The sequence below is a fragment of the Cygnus atratus genome, chromosome 2 (assembly GCF_013377495.2).
Source record: "Cygnus atratus isolate AKBS03 ecotype Queensland, Australia chromosome 2, CAtr_DNAZoo_HiC_assembly, whole genome shotgun sequence".
In the NCBI taxonomy this organism is placed as follows: Eukaryota; Metazoa; Chordata; class Aves; order Anseriformes; family Anatidae; genus Cygnus; species Cygnus atratus.
In genome coordinates, this window is record NC_066363.1 from 96,565,738 (window position 1) to 96,582,011 (window position 16,274).

General features: G+C 53.9%; 1 protein-coding gene across 2 annotated transcripts in view; it reads right to left on the reverse strand.

Moving 5' to 3' along the window:
* Nucleotides 1-9,775, reverse strand: part of NR4A3 (nuclear receptor subfamily 4 group A member 3) — a 31,166-nt gene extending 21,391 nt beyond the window's left edge. Inside the window, exons 1-5 of one of the 2 annotated variants that reach the window (XM_035550571.2) lie at nt 9,386-9,775; nt 7,365-7,535; nt 3,998-4,881; nt 1,869-1,998; nt 731-903 (exon numbers count right to left, since the gene is read on the reverse strand). In XM_035550571.2, the coding sequence (XP_035406464.1) occupies nt 731-903; nt 1,869-1,998; nt 3,998-4,879 (1,185 nt within the window). In that variant the 5' untranslated portion in view covers nt 4,880-4,881; nt 7,365-7,535; nt 9,386-9,775. The remainder of the gene's footprint in view (nt 1-730; nt 904-1,868; nt 1,999-3,997; nt 4,882-7,364; nt 7,536-9,385) is intronic. The other variant, XM_050708964.1, reaches the window with a different exon arrangement.
* Between the last annotated feature and the right edge of the window lie 6,499 nt (nt 9,776-16,274).

A 16,274-nucleotide genomic window follows, 5' to 3' on the forward strand; every position in this document is an offset into this window, starting at 1 on the left:
AATACTACATTTTAATAACTACAGAACAGTTTTATAAAGCTTTCAAAATATTCCATCAATATTTAAATGGCAAATACTATACAATAAAGAACAAGGTCACAAAAATATATATGTGGTAAAGCTTTGCTGAATTAATCTTTTAGAATTTTGATCTAATGGTCTGTTTCACAAATGTGAATTTTGCTTAACAAATATTCGTGCTGGGGTATCCTAAGCCAGACCCTGTCCCCGTTTAAATAATGGCAAAATTCCTGTTGATTTCAATATAAATCCATCAAATGTTACTTTATGCAACCCTTACAGCATACCGGGAAAGTTCTGTTAGATTTTAGCATTTGTAACTTGAAACTTAAGATACCAGCCATATGGACACTACTGAGTTTGGTAGATTAATCGATTGTTTTGTAATGGCTGGTGTTCTGGCACAGCCTTTTGCGAGAAGAGCGCTCTGTTTGCCTGTGCATTGTTGCTTTCACTCCCCCATGTGAGTATACAGCAGATAACCTTGTGTTTGAGACCCTGACAATGAACAGCCGCTAACACTGATTTCCAGCTCACCTCCTTTCCCATCATTATCCACCTGCCATGAATAGGCACGGCTGGCTGGGCAAACTTTTACTCTCACCCCAATTTCACATTTATTTTCATTTTAGCAAACTGGCTGGTAAGTAGGAATGCGGTTCATGACTCACTTCCATGCAGAAAACAAACAAAGAAAAGCGAGACATACTCTTGAATAGTCAAGCTCCCTGGGCGTGGAGTCGGTTAAAGCTCGGACGAGGGCGTTCATCATGCTGATGGGAGGAGAAGGCGGGGAGGGCTGAGAAGGTTCTTGCTGCAAGGGGCTCTTTGGTTTGGAAGGCAGCCGACCTCTTCTCCCTTTCAGGCTGTCCGTGCGGACGACTGCGTAAAAAAGAGGGGGATCAGTTGTGAGGACTGGTACCAGCAGACGACAGATCAGACCGAGCACCTGCTTCCCTCGCGATGGCCAGCCCAGCAAAAACAAGAGCATTCTCCAATTTCAGCACGTGCTACCGATGCCTTTGATCACAGAGAAACACAAACGGTACCAGAACGGCGTCAGACCTCTGGTCGTCAGCAGCAGCCTGACTGCTTAGTTGAAGCCCAGCTGTGTTCCTAGCGCTCGTGCTTTGTTTGCAGCACGCTTGTGTGCCCCTATATGTGCACGCACACACACGGCTCTACTGCTGAAAGAAAACTGAACGTGAAACGCGAGTGTTACTACTGCCAGTGCACCTCCTATATGGCAGGGTCTTTCTTTCAAAGTAATTTTAGCTTTCTCAAAGCAGCCGAAAAATATGTTCACACCATATAGGCTGTATTATCCATGTCGGTATTTGCAATGGGACTGCTCACACAGCATTACTCACGTACTTAAATATTTGCAGAATTGGGACTAATGAGTTGATCCTGTTTCCATTTAAATTAATTGCAAATTTACAATCAGCTTGTGGGAATGAGACAAGACTGTATGCAAAAATGCACACCCGACAATGACATGCAGCCCCCTGTGAGATAATATGTGGAAGCCAACAGCACTACTGAACGACATTCAACGTTCGTAAAGGAGACATTTTGGCCAGAGTCAAATTATCCTCTCGTGACCTTGCTGTTCTCGAACTCTGGGGTCCCAGAAAGTCTAAATATGATAAGCCCACTAACTTTGGTGACAAGAAAAAAAATAAATCAATACCTTATTAGACAAATGCGCACGTTCAGGGGCAAGTTAGGAACCCCACCACTGCAATATTCATAGTAAAGACATCCATGTCCACACACACACACTCACACGTACTCATTAAATGCAATGTTCCACCATTTGGGATAATAATAGCAATAGTCCTTACCTTCTTTAACCATGCCGACGCTGAGACACTTCTGAAACCGGCAGTACTGACATCTGTTACGACGTCTCTTGTCCACTGGACAGTTTTTATTTGCCAGACAAACATATTTTGCGTTTTTCTGCACTGTTCTCTGAGAAAAGGCAACAGAGAAATAGTAAACCGATAGTTTCGTGAACAACTTAGAACCTGACAAAATGTATTTTAATTACAACATGAAAAGCGACAGTGCAATTCATATAATTAGATAAAATTAATTTCCTAACACACTAGCCTGCAGGAAAAACAATTTTATTAGTGTTAGCTACTGACAATGAAAATCATCTAGGATTGTTCTGAAGCAAGTCTCTGGAGACAGGCAACTTTGAATGATAAAATCATATCTGAAATTACCAGGTCATCGCATCTACCTTTGGGGATTAGATTATCTCCGCTTTTAATATCCCTTTGGGAACAATTTTCTACTTGGTTCATTCCCTTGATTATTGCTGACCTTATTAAAATAAAATCAAAATGATCTGTGATGTACTTCTCTTGCTATCGCTATTGTTAGTCAAATACCACAATAACTGGTTTGGTTAGCCATTAAAATCATCGGGGAGAAAAATAAAAATACCAGAACCCCCTACAAAACATATTTAGTTAAATATTCTGGGAAAGCTAACCTGGCTTGGGAAAAAGAAAATAGACAGAGGGATACTGTAGCTACAGACATGTAATTAGCTCTTAAAGTGCTTTAAAAACTATAAGGAAAAATTAAAATTAGTAAAATCCTGGTGAGCCTTGAGAGAATATAATAGAAATTGTTGCAAAAATATATTATGCATTTCCATATTTAAAATCAAATACATCAATAAATAACTTAGCACAAAAAGAAATTAATAGGAAAGCCATCAGGAGAGGATCAAATTTATCAGTTCAACATTTGGTATTAAATCTTTGCCTGCAATTAAATTAATGGGAAAATGCTATTTTATATTTTTGTTGTATTTCAAACAACAGCTTCAATGCAGTAAGTACAAGGGACACAGCAAATAGTGTTCATTGCACTTTAGAACTGAAAACTGTTTCACTTGAGAAAATCATTTTGCAGAATAAGCTCTAGCCACAGCTCCCAGTGAAGGATATGCTATTAATTTCCATGGGGGTAGGATCAGGCCCAGCAGAGCTGCTATTTCCAGGCTGTTTGTGGTCCGTTTTCTAATTATTTTTAAACAACAAGCGAGTTGTACAGGAGATGTGTATTTTAGCATGTTGCCAAAGGATTATAACGAAGTAATATTAGCAGTTCTATGTACAATAAAAAAAAACCACGCTGTGAGCCCTCCCCTACATCTATTTTTGGACTATTTTTGTTCCCATCGTACTTAGGAAATCTTTTACCAGAACAGGGGCACGACTACTATCTGTGCAGAAAGAAATGTACCAAACCAGCCCCAAATTTAACAAATCTTGAACCTACTACCTAGACTGCCCACCCCCCCCCCAAAAAAAAAAGTCTACACCAAGTGTTTCACTTAAGGCTGTTTCTGAAAAAAAAAAAAAAAAAAAAAGTCCTGAACTCCAAGCTGAATTTGTTGCAATTATGAAGTGCCCTAATCTAAAAGCAGAAAGAAGGAATTCCAGTCTTAAAAGTATAAGCACATGCTCAGAAGCTGCCTCATGTAGAAGGGTCAGTGCTGCTGACTGCCTTTACAGCCTCCTAAGCTACACGGGGACATGGCGTGGTGTGTTGTCACTGCTCGGCTAGGTGCTTTCAATGGGTGAGAGCTCGCTCTCTACCTAAACTGATGAGCAGTGATGAGGCAACAACCAAATAAAAGTTAAATATTTGGTTTTGCTCCACTCCTGAAGTCTCCCCCCTGGGCTGCACTCACAGCCCTCCTGGCTGGAGCAGCCTGGGTGCAAGGAATGGCACCACCACCGCCTGCCGAAAAATGAAATAGGACTTCCTGATGCATCTCGTTACAAACGAGGTTTGGAGGAGCTCTGAGCCCTGGCACACGACATCCTGGCGCTGACGGGGCAGAGGCCAGGAGCCTGCTGCCGCCCAGCGGGGTCGGGTGGGAGGGAAGGGGAAGATGGAAGGCGCAGGGCGGGGAGCGAGACCCGCGTCCTGGCGGAGCTCTCACCTTGAAAAAGCCCTTGCAGCCCTCGCACGTCCGCACGCCGTAGTGCTGGCAGGCGGCGTTGTCCCCGCAGACGGCGCACGTGCCCTCCCCGGACGAGGAGCTCCTGCTGGGCGGGGAGGGGAGGCCGCTGCCGCCGCTGCTGGCCTCCCCCATCAGGCTGGAGGTGGCCGCGTTGAGGCCGAGCGGGGAGAAGGCTAAGGTGGCTGGTCTTTTGGCCAGGGGAAGGCCGTACGAATGGCTCTCCATGGGGGCCTGCCCGGCCGCCGGCCTGTCGGGGCCCAGGGGGAGGCTCAAGGATGCCGGCTCGTAGCACATGTGGGCAGCTGCCGCTGGCGTGTGCGGGGGGGAGTGCTTGAAGTGGAAGAGGGGGAAGCGCGGAGGCACAGTCTTCATGGGGGCGGCCTCCATCAGGTGGCCGGGAGGCAGGCAGGTCTGGGTGGGCTGCAGCGGGGGCTCGTCCCACAGGCTCTGGTGCGGGGGGAAGCCCGGTGTGGTGGGCGTGGAGGGCGGCGACTGCTTGAAGTACATGGAGGTGCTGGGCATCCCCTCGTCCGTGGAGGGCGGCAGCGAGGGCTGGTAGGTGGAAAGCCGGGCGTCTTCCATCTTGATGAGGGGCCTCTGGCTGGAGGAGGCAGATTGCATTTGGTAGAGGCAGGAAGGCTTTAGCTCGTAGCTGCCGGAGTAACCCTCCATGAAGGTGCTGAAGCTGGGAAGGGAGGTGGTGGCAGTGGCAGTGATCTCGGTACTGCTCAGGTCCATGGTCAGCTTGGCATAGTCAGGGTTCATGATCTCCGAGCTGTACTCCGAGCCATACGCGTAGGTCTGAGCTGCATAATTCGAACCGGGCGGTGAAGGGCTATACTGCGCTTGCACACAGGGCATATCTGCAAGGGCAAAGGGGGACGTTAACACCAAGCCCCACGTGCTGAGGCCACAGTCCAGACCCTCGCTAACCTCTTTCCGACAAGCTTTCCCACATTTCGTGGGGCTCAGTCAGACACCCGACTCCCACTCTCGCCTGGACATGGGAAACACAAATTAAGCGCAAGTCATTGACGAGGAACATGTATCAGGGATCGACTGAGCATTAGGTATTAGGGAGCTCTCTTCCGCTCGCTGGTGCCACTCGAATTTATACCAGCGTCAGCGAGAGGAGAATCCATCTCCAGCCTGCCCTAGATCCGCTGCTTAATATACATAGGTGTCAATGAGAATTAGATAAGCAGAATGGGAATGGTTTATAGCTCTAAATCTATCTCTGTATGCGTGCGACCATGCCATAAAATTTTCATGAAGGGTAAACTAGATTACCAAATGCATAATATTAAAACCGAGAGTTAGTTTAAAAGGAACAGCATCTACAGCGGGTGTCAGAGGAACAGCTCAAATCACAGTATTTGCTACTTAAGACTTGCAAACATCAGTTTTGCTTACTCGGCTCTGGGCCTTCAAAGCATATTTCTGGTCAGCTAATAACTCAGGGCTGGTGTCTAGCTGCTACTTTTGAGGCTTATCTGTAGTGGAACATTCTCCTAAAAAAAGCGAGCGGTACAACATATCCCTAAATTTGCAAAAATGTAAGAGAAAAAGTAAGGGGCATTTCTGTTTTTAAAAGAAAGCGACAATATAATTGTTTTTGTCCATTAGTTGTAAAAGTTAATGTGGTTCACTGGTAGCCGGGAGGGTTTCAGCAACACAGTACCTGTAAAGACTTTTTTTCCTTTTACATTTCCTACTAATCCACTATTTCCTTGGTTGCTCTCAAGAAATAATGGAGCCAATGCTGCAATCCACCTGAGGTTCACCTGGCCAAACAACGTGAGACTCTAGCCCAGAATTTGCAACCCAGACTAAAGGTGCATGATGTGCTTTGGTTCTGCAGCAGAGGAATAAAATGCATCAATTAGCACAAATACTCTCGTAAAGAGATCAGAAAAGTAAATACGGAGAAAGTGTATATCAAAAGTCAGTGCAGTTCACCTCTTCTTAATTGTGGTAATTTATATTCCTAAAGTACTCGATAGAGAATTCATATTAAAAAAAAAAAAAAAAACCTGTATTAAAAATAATGGGGTTTTCCTCTGTATTTTAAGAACTCCCTTCACTTATAACTTTTAAATATTCACTGGAACCTGCCGCGCAAGGATCCAAATAATAGGTGTCAGATCAACTTTCCATTCTTCCCTGCCTGCCTTGCAGATAAATGTAAACCAAGCACCAGATTTCAATTATCGTGTTGTCACAGAGTATTCAGATCCTCCTTCTTTTTGAGAAAACATCAGAAAGTGGGAGAAAAAATAGTGCTGTTTTCTGAAATTGCGAAGACCTTTCTGCTTGCAAATCCACGTATTTAAAGAAAAAAAGATAGCAGGACAACACTTCAACACTTCCACAAGCCTTGCCTCCCGATCTTATTTATGTATCTTCCCACAAAGGTCTCTTTTTCCTATCAATATCTGCATCCGTGCCGTTCCATGCACACACATTTCATGCCAAGCCCTATTACTATCATTTGTTTAGCTTAAGGACTGCCTGCTAAAATGCACTGATCACTGCTTAATCGGATAGAAAGGGAAAGCAATTCCTTCCACGCGCTTCCACTGAGGAACACAACTGAACGAGCGGGCAGATAACATCACAAGTGGACGCGCTGATATGCAGCCCCATGAAGGAAAAAAGGCTTCTTGCGAGCTCAGAAAATGAGCAGGGATTCAGGGAAACAGAGCGCTACAGGTTTGGGGTTTTGGTTTTTTATCTCCTTAGCAGGAGAGTTAAGGAGAGCATGGCAGGGTTAGGGCCCTGAATTCTGCTCAAAGTGGGCTGAGAAAGCCTAAGTCTAAAATAAGTCTGACCTGAGGACAGAAAAAATATCCCCAACGTAAAGGTCTGGTGCGCTCCGCACAACTCCTCCTACTTCGCCCTCTGCCAGCACCTTCCTCTGACTAATCCTAACCCCTACTTTTCCACTCGGGGCACCGACATTAATCACCCCGCAAAGTAAATAACCTGGGATTTTCTCTTCTTGACCCAACAATGTTAGGAAAAAATAAAAATAATGATAAAAAAAAACGATACAGGAGGTTCGCTGATGGGCGGTATGTCATCAAAGCCCGGCGGAAGGAGTGAAAAATCAGGGCAGGAATATTCGGCGTTATTCTTCTCATCCTATTAGCGGCATCCTTGCGAGAGAGAGCTCGGCATGAGGGATGCGCCGAGCCAGCGCTCCTCCCGGAGCCTCCAGCATCCCACCCGGCGGCTGCCGATCCGCTCCTTCCACGGCGCTCGGGGGCGATCCCCCCTTAAAGAGGGGAGCCCGGGGAGGGAGTAGGGGACCTCGCACCTCTCCTCTTCCTCGGCGGCTGCTTACCTGGCGGGTATCTTGCGCGCTGAATGGTGGGGCTGGTGGGGCGGGCGGCACCGGGCGGCGGCGGCGGCGGCGGCGGCGGCGGCGGCGGGGGGCTCCGTGCCGGCTGGGACCTCTCTGCGGAGGCTGCTTGGGAGGCTGGCCTCGGCGGGGGGCGCTCTTCCGACCCGGGCGCTGCGAGGAGAAAGGAGAGAGTCAGAAGCCGGCTCGGGGGGGGGAGCTTGGCCCCGGGGTGGGCAGGGGGAGCACCCCGCGGGCCGGGGGTGCCGTGCCCCGGCGGCTCCCCGTGGGATGCTCCGGCCCCTCCGCCCCCTGCGGCGGGGGCTGCGACTCCTGCTCCTTTTTTTTTTCTTTTTTTTTTTTTTTTCCCCTTTTTCTCCCCAGCTTTCCCCTTCCTCGCCTTTACTCCCTGCCCGCCTGCCGGGCTGTTCGGTGCCTCCCCGGCTCCCATCTCCTTCTCTGCGTCCCCCCCTCCGGCCCCGGGGCTCGGGATGCGCCCCCCCCCGCCCCGAGCCGCCGGTTTCCTAGAGACACTCGGTGAGCTTTTAAGCACGCAGCACCCCTCCGGAGAGCAGCCGCCGGAGCCAGGAGCTCAGAGCCGCGAAGGCTGTAAATTAGGAGGAAATAAGCCCCCCCCCCCCCCCCCCCGCCTTGTCAGAGCTCTTTTCTTCCTCCGTGCGCCCCGCATTCAGCCCCGAGTGCCACCCCTCCCCACCCCGTAACGCGAGGAGGAAAAGCGTGAAACGCTCCCATTGTGACCGGGACTTCTCCAGGCGAGTTTCGAAACCTTCATTTACCCGGCAGGGACCGCCAAGGGCGGGGGGGGCGGGGGGGCGGGGGGGGGGAAGCTCCATTGAATTAAAAGTTTCGAGCTCCGCTTCCAGCGCCGGTGCGCTCCCGGCTTTGCGCATCACACCCCCCTTCCCCCCCCCCCACCCCGGAGCCGCACACGCTCGCTCCCCAAAATCCACGGGGCTCGGGCGAGTTCCCGAAGGAAACCTCCGGAGAAAACCCTCTCCTGCTCGGGCTCGGTCCATTGTTTTAGCGGGGCCAGGCTCCACCGTACGACAGTCTCCACGGAGGAGAGAGAAACGGGGCGAGGAATGTAATCGGAGCGAAGCGGGCCGGGGAAAAAGTTAGCGACGCGTTCCCAAAGTTTGTGGGGTTTGGGGGGATTTTTTTTTTTTCCTGGAGAAGGAAAAAAAAAAAAGAAAAAAAAAAAAGAAAAAAGAAAAAACCACCGAGCCCCACGCAGCCGAACCCCCTGCAGGAATCAGCTTTTTCCGCGCTTACCCTGGGAAATTTCCTCGCATGGTCTCAAAAAATTAAAAATAAAAGAAAAATAAAAACCACACAACCAAACCCAAACGCCAGCTCCACCCAGGTGAGCCGCACCTCCGCCGGCGGCGCGCCGGCTATCGCGATAGCGCTGTCCCGACGGCCTTCCGCGGCACCATATCGCGACAGAGCGCCTTGCCGGCTCGCTCCCAGCCCGGCCGGCGACCGAGGCGCTCGGTGCCCCGGCGCACACGTTGCGGGGCCCGGTAGCCTCCGGGGTGCCGGTGCCGGTGCCGGGGCGCTCCGGTGGCGGTGCCGCCGGGGGGGCTCCGGGGCTCAGCGCTCGGTGGGACCCTCGCGACCCTGCGAGGCGACAGCAGCAGCAGCAGCAGCAGCAGCAGCAGCGACAAGTTGTGCTGTAGGAAGGAGCCGAGCGAGTGCCATTCATCCCCGCCGTGAACTCGCCGCCGCCGCCGCCGGCAGCATCATTTCCATGACAACAACCAGCAGAAAGCCCTCGGTACCGGCGGCTCGGCCGCCAGCCCGGCCCGGGACGAGCCGGTGCCGGGGGACACCGGGGGGACACCGGGACGGGGACACCCGGAGCATCCCGGTTGCGGCGGAGCCTGGAGGGGGGGGGGGGGGGGGAGGCGAAAGTTTGGGGCGGTCGCGGCGGCGGCGGCGCTTCCCCGTCCCCGAAAGTTGTCCGGCGGCGCCCGCGGGGTGCCGGCGGTGCCCATACGTACTCGCTTGCTGTGTCGGTTCCGTCTTTACATCGGGGTCCCCGGCGGCCGCTTCCTCACCGGGGCGAGCGGGCGCTGTCCAGCGGCCGGGCGGCGACGGGAGCACCGCGGGGCTCGGCGGAGGCTGCGGCGGCGGTGGAAGAGGCTCCGGAGGAGGAGGAGGACGCGTTATCCCGAGTCATGGAAAAAAGGGGAGCCCCGGCAGCCGGTCCCCGCCGGGCGAGGCGAGGCGAGGCGAGGCGAGGCAGAGCGGAGCCGCCAGGGGCTGCCGGGCGGCGGCTGCGGCCGCGGGGTACCCGGGGGCTGCCGTGCGGGGTGCGTGCGGCGGGGCAGAGAGAGGACGGAGGCGCCTCTCCGCGCTGCTCTCCCGCTCCGTGCCTCCGAACGTCATTTATGTGAGAGCAGCCCTAGCGGCCTCTCCATAGAGCGGCTGGAATGCGAAACGTCAATCGTGACGCCATGGGAGCCTGACGCTGCTGACCCCCCCCCCCCCCCCTCCCCGCCCCGTGCGCCGCCGCGCCGAGCCCGGGCGGGCCGGGGGTGAGCCCGGTGTGAGGGACGGCCCGGCACCGGGACTCCGCGGGGACGGCGCTCCGAGCTGCCGCTCCGCCGCGGGACGGGGTGCCGGGGGCCGCCGGCGCCGCTTAAACACCCTCCCGTCGCTATTTTGCTGTCGTTGTCACCGCGGTCGCTGTGACGACCGTTCGGCAGCGGGGAGCGCGGGGCGGCTGCCGCGCTGCAGGCGCGCCGGCTCCTTGCTGGAGGGCTGGCGGGGGACGGGAGCTTTGGCTGCTCGGCGCGGGGCGCCTTCGGGAGGGATCGCCGGAGACCTGCTCCCTTTCTCACTTTTTTTTTCCTTTTTCCTTTATTTTTATTTTTTCTTTTTTTTTTCTTTCCCTTTTCCTTTTTTTCTTTCTTTTTCCTTTTTCATTTTTTTCTTTTTCCTTTTTCCCTTTTCATTTTTTTTCTTTATTCCCTTTTTTCCCCATCTTTTTTATTATTTTTCCCTTTTTCATTTCCTTTTCTTTTTCATTCTTCTCTCTTTTACTTTTCCCCTTTTATTTTCCTTTTTCTTTTTTCCTCTTACTCTCTTTCCGCCTTTTACATTTCTTTTTTCTTTATTCCCTTTTCATTTTTTCCATCTTTTATTTTTTTATTTTTTTCCCTTTTCATTTCTTTTTCATTTTTCCTTCTTTTACTTTTTTCCTTTTATTTTCCTTTTCCCTTTTATTTTCCTTTTCCCTTTTATTTTCCTTTTATTTTCCTTTTCCTTTTATTCTTTTTTTTCCCTTTTCCTTTTTTCCTTTCGTTCTCTTTTCTTCCTTTACTTCCTTTACTTCCTTTACTTCCTCTTTTCCCCTTTTATTTCCTTTTTCCCCTTCCCCCAACTTTCCCCTCCCCTCCCCCTTCTCCCTTCACTTTTATCCGCTTATTTCCCCCTTCTTCTCCCGGAACATCCCACCCGCAGGACCCGCGACCAGCTCGGGGAGGCGCCGCACCTCCCGGACGGACGGACGGACGGACGGACACCTCGCTCTGCCCGCCCGTCCGCAGCACGCCGGCAGCCGCCGGGCCCCGCGGTCCCACGGGGGCGGTCCGGGAGGGCCGGGCGGCAGCCCCCGGCCGTGCCCGCCCCGCGCCCCGGCGGCCCCGCTCCCCCCGCGGGGATCCCTCCGGCCGCGGGCTCCCCGCGCGGCGCCGCTTCCCCCGCGCCCGCCGCCGGCCCCCGCCGGGGCCAATCAGCGCCCGCGCGTCACGGCGGGGGCGCCCGCCCCCCCGCCGCCTCAGCCAATCCCCGCGCGGGACGCGGCGGGCCGGGCGCCCGGTGGGCGGGGCCGAGCGGGCTGACGCACGGCGGCCGCGTCGTTGACGCAAGCGGCGCGGCTAAATTTAGCCCGCGGGGCCGGGGCCCGCCGAGCGGCGTTGCGGTGCGGGCGGGCGCAGCGGGGCTATTTTTGTGTCGCCGGTTGGCGGGCCGGCCGCGCCAAATATAGGCGCGGGCGGGTATTTATAGCCGGGCCCGCTGTCACGGGGCCTCCCCCCCCCCCCCCCCCTCCCGGTGTAACGGCCCCGCCGCCCCCGGCAGAGGCCCGGGGGGGTTCCCCCCACCCCCCACGCGTGGGGCCCGTGCCCGGCGGGGTCACGCGTGGGGATGCCCCGCCACGGGGACAGCCCTGCCTGACGCAACGGAGCGCAGCGGGGAGCCGCGAAATGGCGGACTGGGGGGGGCGGGGGGGGACGGGACGGGACGGGACGGGACGGGGGGGTGGCGGCTCCCGGCCCTGCCCCGCCGCAGCCGCGGGGAGATTCCCTTTGATGCCGCTCCCGGCGTGGGCGGCCGAGGGCAGGGGAGGGGAGGGGAGAGGGGAGGGTGGCACTTTCCGCCCTGGTAAAAATACGCCGCTTTCCATGCTGTCATTTCTCCTCCTCCTCCTCCTCCTCCTCCTCAGTCGTTCGTCGTCGTCTCCGCGACGCTGCTGGGAAAGGGCCCGCAGCGCCGTGCCGGCAGCGCGGAAAGCGGTGGGGACGGGTGGGGGGGGAGAGAGGAGGGGACCCGCGGCCCCTTCCCCGTGTGGGGCTTCCCCGGGCTCCTCCCGGCCCCCGCGGAGCGAAAACGGCGTCCTCCGAGGGGCCTCCGAGAGTAAAATTCACCCACCCCAAAACAACCCCAACCTAACCCCCAAACAACCCCGAAACAACGGCAAGACTGCTTTGCCAGCCTCCAAGATAACCCTCAGCGTGCTACGTAAATCATAGAAGTCATTAAAGTTGTTAAAGACCTCCAAGATCATCTCCAACCACCCCCCTGCCACCAGTGTCACCCACTAAACCGTGTCCCTAAGCACCACGTCCAACCGTGTCCCAAAGCACCAGGTCCTCCAGTTGTAAAGCACTGCTGCACAAAACGCTGGCTGTTTGGGGGAAATGGCCCCAAAGCTGCCAGCTCTGTGCATGGGGCCGGCAGCTTGTCCACCACACGTTTCCCCCACCACCCGTCTCCTCCATGGAGAGCGGGGCCTGTCATTAACCAGCCTGTTGTTAGCGGAGAGGACAGCCACCACATACTTAGGAAGGAGCTAGAAGCCCTTCATGAGTGGAGCTTAGCATAAACACGGGGGCAGAGGGAGAGGGATGGGGACGGGGAGGCCAGGCAGTGACTTGTGCAACCCTTGTGTACACATGGGCTTGCTCCACTGGTGTGGAAGGGAGGCCCACAGGGATGTCGCTGTGGGGGCTTCACGGGTGACAAGGAAAAGGATGAGGGGAGGAAGCCCCCGAGAACCTGGGGGAGAAATAAAGCTCGCCCTTATTGCTTTGGATTTGGGGAAGGTGGTCATTTGCCACGTGAGGTCAGAGCTGGAAGGCTGTTGGACCAAACAACGTGGAGAGGCCGAGGGGGTCACCTCCAGTTCCCACTGACCCATTCCTAAATATGCTCAGATAACTTGATGGCAAACTCCTCGTCGGAGCTTGCAGTTGTCTTCTGCGAGACCAGAGCGTGAGCAGTCCAGGATAGTCCTGAGGCTGCAAAGTTCTCTGCCTAGATGCTGCCTGCTAGGAAAACCCCAAAACAGGACTCGGTCGGTGCCCCCTAATTACACACGGCTCGGTGGGCTCAGCGCTTGCACAGGAGACAGGGCACCCAGCTCCAAGCGCTTTCCTCTGGCAGGGGGGCAAGGGTGGGGATGGGGAGCGTCAACCCACATTCCCCACCTCCCAGGAGCCTGCTGTGATCCCTGCGCCGAGCTGGGTGGCATCTCACCCCTCCGTTTGAAGTGGTGAAACCGCGCTCGGGCTGGCGCTCGGGGCTGTCTGCCGGAGCAGAGGAGTTCTGCGTACCCGCTCCTGCTCCAAGGACGGCGTGCGTGTTTTACATTAAGTGCGTGCAGCACAAAAATGCTGCCGTGGCCTTACCTGAACTTGCATTCTCACCTGATTAATCCCTGCTGTTGAGTGTGATTTCTAAAGCAAAGGCTCCCCTTCCCCTCCGTACCCTCCTGGATAGCCAGTAACCTGGTGCTCAGGTCATTCTCCTGAATAAGGAGATGTGGATTCGGATCTTTAAGCAGTGAAAGGAATTAAATCCCAGATCTTCTGTTTTCTAGGGAGTGCTCTATTGGGTCCAACAGAAGGCAGCACCCATCTTCTTCCAGCAGTGCCTTTGAAGGATCCTGTAGGTAACCATCTCCAGAAAGGCTTCTGACACCCCAAGACTGCACCTGCAAGAAGTACACCGAGCTATGTACCCTTGCTCCAGAGCAGGGGGATTTGGGGTTTGGCCCCATCCAATTGTGGCAGGTATTCAGGTTTGTACCCTTTTCTCTCCCTACGGGCACGCAAAGAGTTTGATGATTAATTTGGGTTTCTGAATTCTTTTTAGGGGACGCGGCACTGAAAAAAAACAGGTCCGTTTTTGACTTGGTCACCTAAAGCCTGCGTTGGATTGAGGCCTGGGCCGGAATCCTACCCTTCAGAGGCACCCTGCCATCCAGAGAATAAACACACGAGGTTCTGGCGTTGGCTGAGGTGAGCAGAGTCTTGAAAACAGGATGTGACCCTGGTCAACACGACACCTAGCCACATCTGGACAGCCTGGAACAACAGCTCCGACTCTTCTTCCTTCCCTGATCGGGTCAGAGAGTTTGTGTGAGGGGGGTGAGATGCTACAACAGGTACCCGGGACCCCCAGCTCATCACCGCTGTGTTTCCAAACAGAGGGAGGAGCTCATCCAGCTTTCTCTGCTTCTCCCAGTGGGAAAGAAAGGTGCCCTTGTCATACAGAGGTCACGGTGGGGAAGAGGGAAGGCCTAGCTCAGCCTCTGGTGTTGTGTTTGGCAGGCTGCCCCTTGCCAAAATTAAGCCCTGGTCTTGGTTAAATTAAGCCCCAGCCTAATCTAGCCTGCCATCGTACATTCACGGTCAAAAGTTTTTATTTTCTTTTCCCAACTAGTCAAAGAAACGGTCAGATGGTGCGCGCTCAGATTTTCCAAGTGACGACCCACTGGATCGAGGCCACGCATGGGAAATTTCTGCCCCAGAGGAAGAAATTTTGAGAAAGATTCAAACACTTCCAACCAAGTCTTTCATGAACACTAGAAGTATGCGCAGTATGCTTTGTTCACAATGGCTCTGTTTTCCCAGGCAGAAGCTCCACCAACTGGTGGAATCGCCCTGGAATTCGGCGGTGCCACAGATGGGGAGGCTCGAATGTTCCCGGGCTGACTCAGTCTGCTCGCTCTGCCTGGCTTGCGGAGACAATAGGCGATTCTTCCTCGCTTGCCGAGATCCAAAATTAAAAGTAGAGAGGGAAGGAACGGCTCCCCTTCCAGACAAACCCACAGACCGAGCCGTGATCGCGCTAAGCGGAGGGGCTGTCGGGAATGTAATTCCTCCTGCCCACGTAAGAGCTGATGAGGAATGGGAGAAGCCGGGACCAGACAAGGTTCAGGCATGCAAGCACAGCAGATTATTAAATAAGGAGATGAAGAAACATTCAGAGGGATCTTAATTTGAGTGCATTAATTATGTAATAACGAAGCAGCTTTAAACCGGATTTATCGGGGAGACACAAGAGCTCCATTTAGCTTTGGCCTTGGTTCCTTCAAAAGGACAATCTTATTTGATTGTCTTCGCTTTGAGAAAAAAGAGAGAGGGGGGGGGAAAAAAAAAGCTCAAGCCCATCTTATCCTGAGCAAAGATCTTGAAAGAGTAACATTTATTAATACAGACACGGGTTTTAATGAACGATCAAGGCCACGGGGCTGGTTTATAACCTCTCCCTCCCTAATAAAATAAAAATACTAAAAAATTAGTATTTTTTTACAGTCTACCTTAAAATTAGGAAAATGATAAAAATTACCGTTATTTATTATGTAAGTTCCTTTCCCACGGCTTCCTTCTGAGCCCTTCATTTCCATAGTTTGTTCTTGACCGAATTGCCAACCTGCCATCCCAAGGAGGAGTCTCTTTATTACTTACCACAAATACAACATTATTGCCGCAAACAAAATAAATAATTTATACCAGATAGCCATTTAGGCTTCTTCAGAGAGCGTTGCTGTTATGGCAATGATCCGGTGACGTTCTCTGAACTTCCATTTACCTATGCACGGCGTTGCGTTGGTTGCCCCTTCCACCTCCCCTTGGCCCGCCGTTTCTTTCCTTCCTAGCACGTCCCTGTCCGTCTGTCTGTCTTCTCACTGCCCTGCTGATCGGGGCTGCCCGTCTCCAAGAGGGATCGCTCAGCGGTTCCTCGGCTGGGATGGGATCGAGGGTTTTGGGTGAGGATGGGGCAGACTCCAGCTGCCGAGGCAATGGGCCGTCAAGTTATATTTTTTTTTTGCCGCTGCCCATGGTGTAGGTGCTCGAGCTTATGGCTCCAGCTCCAGAGCTGAGCTCAGAAGCCGGGTTTTGGGGTTGTGAAGACGGTTGCGGAGTCCAGACCTGAGCGCAGGTGGCCGTGCTAACCGAGGGCAGGCTGGAGGTGCCGTACCTGGAGCCACGCTACACATGCCCTCTGCAGACGGGTGGGAGGGAGCTGGAGCGGTGCCAAAGCAAACCCACAGACAAAAGGAGCAAAGTGCACCGAGCGCAGGTGCGCTGGCTGCCGGAGCAGCGAGGGAGGCGAGCCAGGCAGCTCCTCGCCTGCTGAAGCGGAGGAGAAAGAGCAGGAGAAGCCTTGGGGGAAAGGCGGGAGAGGACGTGAGTTACTGAAGGCCGAGCCACCCGAACGCGGCTCCGAACAACCCACCATCGCCGCTCGTGGGGCAGCCGGAGGAGGGGTCCGTCCTCCTGCGGGACCCCTGGAAGGGCAAACAAGTGGACGTCGCTGCAAGGGCTGCCTACAGGAGCACCGCTCTGCTCAGCTCCGGCTGGCGGGGACCTCGCTGCT